We start from the raw sequence: 11,057 nt of genomic DNA, 5'->3' as shown, positions 1-11,057 counted from the left end.
GTGTATCACTCAACTTTAAAAAGAAATTGTGCTCTGCGTCTTATTTGTAGTATAAAATCATCAAATGTCACTCGGCCTGTGGCATTGTTAACTGTTACAAGATTCTCACGACAAGCGTGGGAGTACTTCTATAAATCACCTCCAATGTGAAGTGTTGCACATTTAGTGCCTTTGATATTTAGACAGAAAATAATAATTCATATTTATTGAAATACATTGCTGGATTTTATCACTAAATACCACTGTACTTACTCATGCACAAGTTAGTGATGATTACAACCCGCTCTCATAAGTGACGACGCACAATGTCGCACAAGCTCAATAAACGAAAATCGTTCGTTTAGGACAACCCCCTCCCCTCCCCCCCCCCCTAAATGATCATTCTCAAGTGCGACATCATGCGTTTATATATTATGTAAACCATAATGAAAATTGTAGCGGTCACACCACTACAATCGATGCAGTGTAAAAACATGATGGTAATGAACATGAAATTCCAACCTTCTGAACCTGTTACAGTTTACTGGGATGATGGTAAGCACATCAAAATACTACCGTAAACCCAGCACTGGTTAGAAGTAAGAAAATGAAGTTCATCTATTGCATTGACACCAACTCCCCCCCCCCCAAACGAATCGCAGTTCGCTTGCTGAACTTATGTGACATTGTACGATCGCCCCTAAGTGACTCAATGTCTTGTAAGATTTATTGTAGATTAAATCAACAAATCAGCTGTCACCACACCCCAAAAGAAAATTCATGTCTACGGGTAGCTTTTTGCGGATACTTTAGTATTCGATAGCACGAGGCTAACAATGAAGCGTCAAAGTCAGAAGTCTGAAATTATCCTGGTCTTTCTCACTGTTATTGTTCTTGTTTGTGGGCAAAGGAATCGCGTTGAATTGAACAACAATGAATATACAGGATTGTTGGTAGCTATAAGTGAAAATATCCCAGAAGATTTCAACTTGATAGAGAGAATAAAGGTAGGTATATGTTTCTGCACTGTCTTGTCACATTTTTCATTACAGCGGGAGACACCTAGTTAAGTTAAGTAGTCTGACAACACGCATATGCTGTGTTTATGCCGTATTACCGATACTTTTAGATAAGACGCGTCTCTTCATATATCAGATTTAATATGCCCTTATGGAAATAGTATACAGCAAATAACACAATATCAGATTCTATATAACTGTAGCTGTTGAAAGTGGCGAATACAAACGTCAAATTCTCTTAAATTCTTATTTTACATATTCATACATGTATATATACAAATACGTACGTGAAAAACGTACTATTTGCCGTTAAACAGTACAACAGTCTTAGACAGAAGTCATTTATTCTGGTCTAGAATGTCCAAGCATGGCCGGTCATGTCTCGTAATTTAGCCTCGATAAGTGCGGCACATTCCATGCCTTAAATATCTGTTAGCCATAACTGTGTTCCTATAGTTATTAGCAAAATATGACGCTAGCTTGCCAAATTTACACACTAACTTGACAACGTGATAACAGGGCAAACGGTCTTATATATAATTCATCGGAAGATAATTAATAACGAAAATAATAGTACATCTACACAATCCCGTAAAAATCAATTGAATGCTTTGGGTGATGGTTAAGTTCAGTTTTGCATTTCTTGCTAAATTAAATACTGAGATTGGTAGAGATTGCTCTTTCACTTTCACCCCCAACTGTAACATCTTTCAATTTGGTTTTAAAGATTTGTCGCCTGATTACAACTGGTTGCTTTTGATGTACAAGGGGTATAAGTTTAATCTTTGTTACATGCGGTACTCAAAGTGTTCTTCTTAAACATACAAAACCCTCACTACCTTACGATTGGTGAAACTCAAATCTGATATTGGTATACCGTGTAAAAGATCAGATGACGTAAAATTTCTTATGCTTATAAAAAAAAGATGTTATTCTGTTATTCGTCAACGGAATGTATGTCCTTATTCCGTCACTTTGATGCCACCGCCTCCACCAACTCGGTACAACACAAAATGTTCACGTTCTCTGTTAGATCTTCAACAGAGAACGCAGACCAGAAGTTTCACATACTATAGTTAACATTCGAATTTGTTCAGTAGCAGTTACATTTCTCCTAACTATGAATTATCGGAATGTTGCTCTAATTCATGACATGATGTTTATATACATCTTAATTTATGACACTTTCCTAAAATTAAGCTTTAAAAAGAGAGCTTGTCCCAAAGCCGAATGACAAAACATTAATTGTTCAAATACAGGTGACTTCGCCTATCAGTATGTTAACTCGTGTGTGTATACATACCAACAGCTACTTGAACATTTGAATTAGGCATTTTTGCTTCGAGATATTTATCTAGAACTTTGAATATATATTAGGTGAATGTCGATAGCTATGGCAACACTACACATCGTACTGTTTGACTACGTTGACATTTTCGAGAAAATTCAACAAGTAGAAAACGCATGAAAATGCTCTGCGTTATAATTTCTATACATTAATTTCTCTTCTTGAAAAATAAGGAAGTCTTCACACGTACGTCATCCTATCTTTATGAGGCTACTGAACACAGAGTCTATTTCAAAGACGTCACCATACTGATTCCAAGGACTTGGAGCGATAATATCACGAAAGAAGCAGCCACTACTGAGCGATTTTGTATTGCAAATATCGTGGTAGACAAACCAAATCCTGAATACGGTGAGAGCCCGTATGTCAAACAGATCCGTTCCTGTGGCCAACCAGGTGAATATATGCATCTGACGTCACGATGGCTGACTGACGTGTCCTTTGCTGAATATAACTGGGGTGATTCAGGTATGTTAAAAAATTTATTACTTACTTGAGTGGCTTAAATGTCATACATGCATACACACTTAAACTGGTAACACTGGAGATCACAGTACTTTTAACACTAGAAAGAAAAATCGAGACAATTACTGAGTAATTCTCTACTGTATATGAACTAAACATAATTTTAATGTCATGTCATGTCATGAAGAGGAATTTATTTTTCATTCATTCATAAAACCTTGTCATGATCAAACCCTTAAATCAATATGATATATTCAGGTTGTGTCAATAAACTGACATACGACGGTGGTATGTAAAATGATTATTATAAGTTTATTTCAACATTTCCTGTCAAAGGAAAAAAACAATTAGAAAACATTTGTCAGTGATATTAGTATTGGTCACCGTCATATGAATGAATTAGGTTAACGACAATGACGACGACAACAATGATGATTGATGTCGTCGTTGTTGTTGATGTTGTTGTTGTTGTTGTTGTTGTTGTTGTTGTTGTTGTTGTTGTCGTCGTCGTCGTTGTTGTTGTTGTTGTTGGTGGTGGTGGTGGTGGTGGTGGTGGGGGTGGTGGTGGTGACAGAGGGCAGGGGTACGGTGATGGTAATGATTTTAAATTGTAAATAGTGTTAATATATCATTAAGCAGCATGTCACACAACTTGACATATATCAGTATAAACCTAAGTGTCTTGGTGTTTTAGATGGATCAGAATTGCTATTATCATACATGAAATTATTTATCAAGAAAAAACAACGTCAATGATATACATGTATACGTAGTCTAGAGTACACAGAAGCGAGTCCACCCACTCGACTCAATTCGGAAATCAATACCTTGTTGTACTAAAGTCGTATATGTTTTATCGAACGTCACAATCGAGGAATTTCAAAGTGACTCAATCATATACTGTAGTTTAAATGCACTTCGTTGTCCTTCTGTGTCTTTGTATATATCAGGAAAGGTCATAGTTCACGAGTGGGGACATCTACGATGGGGACTCTTTGATGAATACGCAGTGGAGGACTACGAGCATTTCTATTACGATGAGCAGGGCCGGGTCGAACCCACACGTTGTTCCAAGGCAATCGTTGGCAAGTCACAAGACATCGATGACCGCTACAGACGTTGTAATCTGAAGCCCGATCTTGGCATTTATCCAAGTCCAGGCTGTAGATTCTTTCCTGACCTTGACAACAGTGACGGAAAGTCGTCGTATATGTTCGGAAATTACCTTGATTCGGTGAGTGCGGTTATCTGATTATGATTATGTTATGGTGATACCTAGCAATATCATCAACAAAACGTATAGGATGATTTTGCGAGTGAACGAAAATATCACTTTAAAAACCACATTCTTGAGCAATAGCAGAGATGAAACTGTCATAATAATACGATACGGAAACTTTACCTACATTTTCTTCAAGTTTCTAGTAATTAGGCATGAGGGTGACCCTATTTTTTTAATGTGTCTCATTAATTTTTCACAGCAACTATGAACGGTGGGTCGATTTAAAAAAGAAAAAGAAAAAAAAACATCCTCAAGTTTCTCTGCCTCTCCTTTTCCTCTTCTCTATCTTGTTTTTATTGGATTCCTGGTTAAACACGCCCTTTCCCAGCTTCTCTACACAATTGGCATGTTCTCAGCACCCTTCCCCCTTGAATATCTTCTGTCGTGACAGAAATGCTCTGTTCGTAAACAAGTGTCGTCGCAGCCGCCATGACTGTAGATGACGTCGACAGTCCAGATACTTGCTTATTCTTGCCAGAGAGAGCACTGTTCCGCAAAATATTAAGGGCGGTGGAAATCAGAATTTTGGTGTCGGAGCTGAAAATTTGGGTTGGTCAAATAATGGGAAACAGAAAAGGAAATAAGGATACCCGGCTCAAAAATAGTATTATGATTGTTGAAAATGTCCAGGGTGAACTGCCTATCTTTCTTTCTTTCTTTAAGATTTAGCACAATCAAAAACGATAGCGCATAGGCAATTACAAACAGTTACCCTTTGCAGTAATTTGGACACGTTCTTGAGAGTTTCAGAGTGCTCTTCTGACGATGGCGGTGTCTAGTGACGAAAAGCTTTGATTAATAGCCTGTGACCGAACAGAAAGCAGATCATCATTCATAACTCATCATCACTAAATGTTTAATTGTCTTCTCAATGTTAGGTAATTGGGTTTTGCCATAATGATCCTGAAAAAGATCAAGACTCGAAACATAACAGGATGGCCAGAAATAAACAGAACAAAAACTGTTGCTACAAGAGTGCATGGGAAGTGATGCTCAACACGCCAGATTTCATCAATGGTAGTAACCCGGCACGTGACATTGAAGACCGTACACCGTCATTCCGTGTTGTACAGGAGAAATCTCTGAGAATAGTTCTGGTGTTGGACGTCTCTGGTAGTATGGACAACACGGTTAGTTACAGTCTCATCACATTGCAAATCTACTTTAACTACAGAATGCAATCGGTCACATTCCGCATGATCGTCTGGTGAATATTTGTAGTCATGAGCAATACATCCCTTCTGATTACTAGATCTGCTCTCTTTCAAGACTCATGAAAAAACTATATTGTATGATAATATGGTATAGTTACCATAATATTATCTGTAGCCATGAATTGATAGCATACACCAAGTCTGTTATTTTTTGTACAAGTTCTTATTAACCTCTTTATGTTCCGCTTACAATTCTTTTCACAGCCTGCAAACCCCACTCGTTTTGACCTAATGATCCAATCCTCAACAAAGTACATTCAATACACAGTACCCAATAATACCTACGTAGGTATTGTAATATTTTCGACAACTGCGACTATATTGTCTGATTTGGTGTATGTTAATAACAATGAAGCCAGACAACTACTAGTCTCTCGTCTACCTGCATCACCAACTGGTTGGACATCTATTGGCGCTGGGTTGGAGTCCGGTATTGAGGTATGCTTTAGTACATTTACAAACTTTATTGTACACCCTTTTTGTGAAATATGGCAATAATATTGCAACCTAGCTCAGATATTTACCATAATCTTCAAGACAGAACAAAATGTGTCGAATATTAGAGTCTAAGCGAGAAATAGCCATCATACCTCTCAAAGTACCAAATGGTAATATACGACTTTATGCTTGCGATGTCTTAAAGCGACACTGGCTGCAACTCTTTTGTTAAAGAGTAAGATATGCCTTACACGATATAGCATGAACATTACTGACTCACCCGTGGGTAAACATGTCTGTGTAGCTGTGTACATGGTAAAATAAATCTATACGCATTCAAATTGATTTTTAGGTGCGCACCCAAAAGTCAGCAAAGCGATGCAATCACGATTTCAACCTGTACTACTTAGGACCTTCCAATCATGTACAGCATGCGCATCTAATTATTCGAATTAAAAAACAAATCAGAGACTATATTGCTGATCATCGCAAAGTAAGTTACAGCTAGTGCAGCATTAACACGCTAACGAAAGACATAATAGCTGTCGCTACTCTTGTGAGTGTAAAAAATGATAGGCTTTCCGTTACATACAGGTAAATGGTATGTTATAAACGTTCCCTTCGAAATATCGTCCCTTTGTATAGGTCTTGGAAGGTGGACCTAGTGAAACGGCAGAGGGCGGCATACTGTTCCTTTTGACTGATGGCGATGAAAATAGATCGCCATATATCGATGACGTCATTCCTGAGCTGCTATCGAAGAAAGTGGTAGTCGATAGTTTGGCCTTTAGCAATGCAGCTGATGGAAAGATGACCTACTTGTCTGATATTACCAATGGATTTTCCTTCTATTATCCAGAAACGTCTGAGTCAACAGCTCTTAACGACGCGTTCACCGCTACCATAACAGAAAGAACATGTAGTAGTAAAATAGCAACGCCAATACAGGTAAAAATAACTGTGTGACTGGATTGAGAACAACTTCACCCCATCCCAAACCCCTCATCTGGAAATTAATCAATCGTTTTCAATCTATGTGTAGCAATGTGCTATTAAAGTAAATTATGAAGAGATAATTTGATTAATATGTTATTAACTAATTTGTGAACGATTTTAGATACAGAATAATTGAAAGGGAGATGGATTTCAAATTCGTTTTTTTACTAATAAATGTTCATGTAAAAAGATTTATTCTACAACTCTTTTTAGTCATGGTCATTGAGGACGGTGTTTTTAAACAAATTAACCAGGAATTTATGATTAGTGATATATCAAACTATGCATAGATAGATGTGGTCATTTTGGAAAGTATGGTTTGTACCGGGCGGGGTTCACTTTGGCATTGACCAGCGAATCTGTGGATGAGTCATTGTCAAGTTGAGAAAACCGAAGTTTAACTTGAAAAACACTTACCCCATCCGGACATCCCCATCCCTCCACTTCAACCAGTTAGAAATTCCCAGCCCGTTAGTGCAAAATGCAAATTATTCTTACTGTTACCAAAACTTGAAGTGAACAAGTTTATGCCCTTTACAGCTAATTAGCAAGAAGAGTGTTGTGGCAAGTGGTGATACTTCTACCAACCATACATTCATCGATTCAAGTGTTGGCGCTGGAACAACTTTCTTTTTCTTTTGGGAAAGTGACCAGGTTAAGGTAACTTTGGAATCGCCCAGTGGTGACGTCATCATGGACGGATCGGCAGAATATCAGGTTGATCCTTCCACCAAATCTATTATTATAGAGATAGCAGGTGTAGCTGAGGTAAGGTATTTTTGTTGATGATTTTGACACCGACACAGTATGGAAGTAAACTTAAATACTATGGAAGGGGAAAACAAATCAAACTAGATGCAATTCACTTGTCAATCTTGACTGTTTCTCTCTACTGATAGCCGGAACTCCAATCCCAAGTTTTATACACTTACAGCTTTCGACGAAAGAAAATACTTAGTCCATTCATCAGTTGTGTGTTTGTTTGTGTGTTTGTTTGTTTGTTTGTTTGTTTGTTTGTTTGTCTTTCATAGAATGGTAAATGGACTTACAACATCACGAATCCTGGAAGTAGTGACCAGTCTGTGGAGGTATCAATCGAATCGAGGTCGTCGGATTCAAGTTTATCCCCAATACTCTTGTCATCCACCCTTAGTGATGATCTTATCACGGAGTCTCCACCAGTGGCTATTGTCTATGCAGATTTGAATCGAGGATATGTTCCTGTATTAAAAGCGACTGTCTTTGCTACAATAGATAGACCAGAGCCAGACAAGAATCGCCAGTCTACAATTCAGTTATTAGACAATGGCGTAGGTTAGTAGTTCGTATTGACATGCATGGGTCAGATCATCAGACTCGGAACATATTCCGTCTTGTGTTTCTTTCATGTAACAAATTACGCAATGTTATCGTTATTATAATTATTGAAACGTAACTAATCATCACAACGAAATGAGATATCTTGGCGTCGCATAACAATTAAGTAAACAAAATTATTTATTTGATAACGTACGTTTTTGGTAGCTGTTGATACCAGAATATTAGAGAACGTGCACATACGTAAACATGTCAACGCGGTATTTGTAATTTCAAATCTAATCCAATACATAAAAATCCATACATGTAAAATCTTATGTGAGAAAGAGGGCGATCACTGAACAACAAAATCGAAAACAAAGGACAGTATGGGTAGGTAAATATTAAACATATAGCAATCTGGCTGAATTGCCACATCTGATTTTAATTAGATTGGTATGATACTAGATGAATTTTATGTAGTTACAACATGTACACGTAGATAAAAAAAAATAGTCTCATTATAAGTTTACCCATGTCCTTTTAATACATTCCGAACATTTTTTTTTCAGACTTGAGTGATTATAGAGTACTAATGATTGCAATGTGCTGCACCTAATACCACAGTGCACACGAAATTTTACAGTATCTGCACACAAATATCAATGAAATCCACTAAAAGCTCTACCTCTCCATACCTCACTACAGGTGCCGATATCTCAAAGAATGATGGTATTTATTCTGCATATTTCGTCGATTTCATAGAGGCTAGCTGCCCACAGGCATGTCGATACAGTGTCCAAGTAACTGCCAATGATCAAGACGGTAATGCCTTGACTCAGATACGTGGAAGAGTGGGGGCGCTGCCCAAAAAATATGGTGAGAGAGCAAGTTACTGAGAATCTCCTGTATCTCCAGCAAAGCTTTACCATATAGACCCTACACGAAGGGTCTATGGTTTTTACATGTAAATTTAAACTAGACCCTGTAGAACGCCTACTGCCTTCGCTGGCATTGAATGCGTCTGTTAGGATCAAGGACATTTCAAATTCATAATACAGACTTTATTAACATTGAAATTGAGCCTTAGCTCAAAACGTCTTGTTCAGCTTTATATTTCAGGGTTGCTTTAGTAACTTATTACATCTAATATTTGCTTGGGGATTTCACTTCGATGGTTAATGCTAGTGATTCAGTGAAATCTTTGCTAAATAAATTTCAATGCAGATCTGGAAGCGGTTCTCCACCAAACTCTAATTCTTTCTACGCAGTTTCATCATATAATTTTTAGAGACATTCCGCTAACTTAATGTGTGTATGAAAACGGGAAGATATTTAAACAAGACGCCAGAATGTTTTTTTACTTGAAAATATATGTATTTTTAATTGAATTTTCTTCTCGGTTTGTAAAATTTTAGATGTCATTCCTGCCAATGGAGAGGCCAACCCGATCGGAGATTTCAGCAGAATTGCCTCCGGGGGCGTCCTTCAAGTTGCAGACGATGTAGAATATGCTGAGCCTGGTACTGATCTGTTTCCTCCAGCGAGAATCGCCGACTTAGAAGTTGTTTCCACTTCCTATGACGACCAAATAATCGTGCTTCAATGGACAGCAACCGGGAATGATTATGACAAGGGAACAGGTAATTCAAGACTACGCCCTAAAGTAATAATATAAACCTTGACAAGACCGATTTAGTGAGATCAAATGTATCGCCCATTGGATCATATGGGTGACATAGAGAAAAAGCCAAAATGGACGGTGTGAAAAAAATTAAATAGCATTGAAAATCATCGGCAAATTACTTGATACACCAAGTCCTGTATACATTTTTGCCAGCTATAGTCCTCTTATTTAGGTCATTGGCGTGTGTAGCTACATAAATATTTTGCTTCTTTATTCTGTATGGCTATGAAAAAGAGATAAAATAACCAGTCTTATAACAGTTGACGTCAGCACTTTTGACGACACTTCTATTTCAATGATAATCCATGACCACAGTGTGGCACTTTGCACTTATATATCCTTTCAATATAACAGTCCTTCACGTTAATCTCTCTCTCTCTCTCTCTCTCTCTCTCTCTCTCTCTCTCTCTCTCTCTCTCTCTCTCTCTCTCTCTCTCTCTCTCTCTCTCTCTCTCTCTCTCTCTCTCTCTCTCTCCGCTATACAGCTGACCATTACGATCTTCGAATCAGTAGCACATTCTCGAATATTTTAGATAATTTTAACAATGCTACCAATATAACAGATAGCGATATTGCTAACGGGAATCTATCAGCTCCACTCCCGGCAGAGTCATTAGAAACATTTGAAGTGAATGTACTCTTCCGAGGCACTGGAAAGGCTTTTTACTTTGGCGTTATTGCGGTTGATGAATCTGGTAACAGGGGAGCACTTTCAAATATTGCACAGACAACGTTGGTTCTACCAGAGGAGGAAGATAGTTTGGAAGTTTGGCACATCGTTCTCATCGCTGTCGGCGCTGTTATCCTGGTGGCTATTATTGTCATTGCTATAATATGTGTTGTACGTCGATTTTCTATGTAAAGGGGACGAGCCAAAGCAATTTATCCAACTAACAAGGGTGTCGAACTGGTTGAAAGTAGCATAAATCCACAACCAAGCTTACATAATAATAAACGTTGCCAATTAGACAGGCACCGCGGGGCAATACTCACCCATTACTGTCCCCAATCTGTAGAAGTTATTCAGGAGTTTTATCCCGGATATCGTCGATTTTGATATTTGTATGTATTCCAAAATCTATCATATTATGGCCATAAGAATAGCCCAACAAGACTGATGAATCAGTTTAATTTGACAATTTTTTATGGCACGTCCCAAAACGTTTGATTAGCTGCACCAATGAAGGCTATCATCTGGACCACAAAGTGGTCAAGAACCGATACAACCTGAAACATCCAGCATAACTCATTTTTGATTCGATTCAAATCCAATTTTATACTGCTACATTTATTTAGCGAGACAACATAACTTAGACATTTAGTATATATAGAC

At 37.9% G+C, this 11,057-nt stretch overlaps 1 protein-coding gene across 1 annotated transcript; it reads left to right on the top strand.

The window, feature by feature from the left end:
• Positions 1–815: 815 nt before the first annotated feature.
• LOC144440584 (calcium-activated chloride channel regulator 4A-like) lies at positions 816–10,586 on the top strand. The gene is made up of 11 exons (XM_078130006.1): positions 816–990; positions 2,524–2,814; positions 3,762–4,045; positions 4,972–5,223; positions 5,512–5,745; positions 6,391–6,693; positions 7,282–7,509; positions 7,773–8,055; positions 8,746–8,916; positions 9,456–9,680; positions 10,210–10,586. Exons 1-11 carry the CDS (start codon positions 816–818, stop codon positions 10,584–10,586), a joined length of 2,823 nt encoding a protein of 940 aa, XP_077986132.1.
• Positions 10,587–11,057: the final 471 nt, after the last annotated feature.

Source organism: Glandiceps talaboti, chromosome 1, assembly GCF_964340395.1.
Source record: "Glandiceps talaboti chromosome 1, keGlaTala1.1, whole genome shotgun sequence".
Classification (NCBI taxonomy): Eukaryota; Metazoa; Hemichordata; class Enteropneusta; family Spengelidae; genus Glandiceps; species Glandiceps talaboti.
This window is presented reverse-complemented; position numbering and strand designations above follow the sequence as displayed.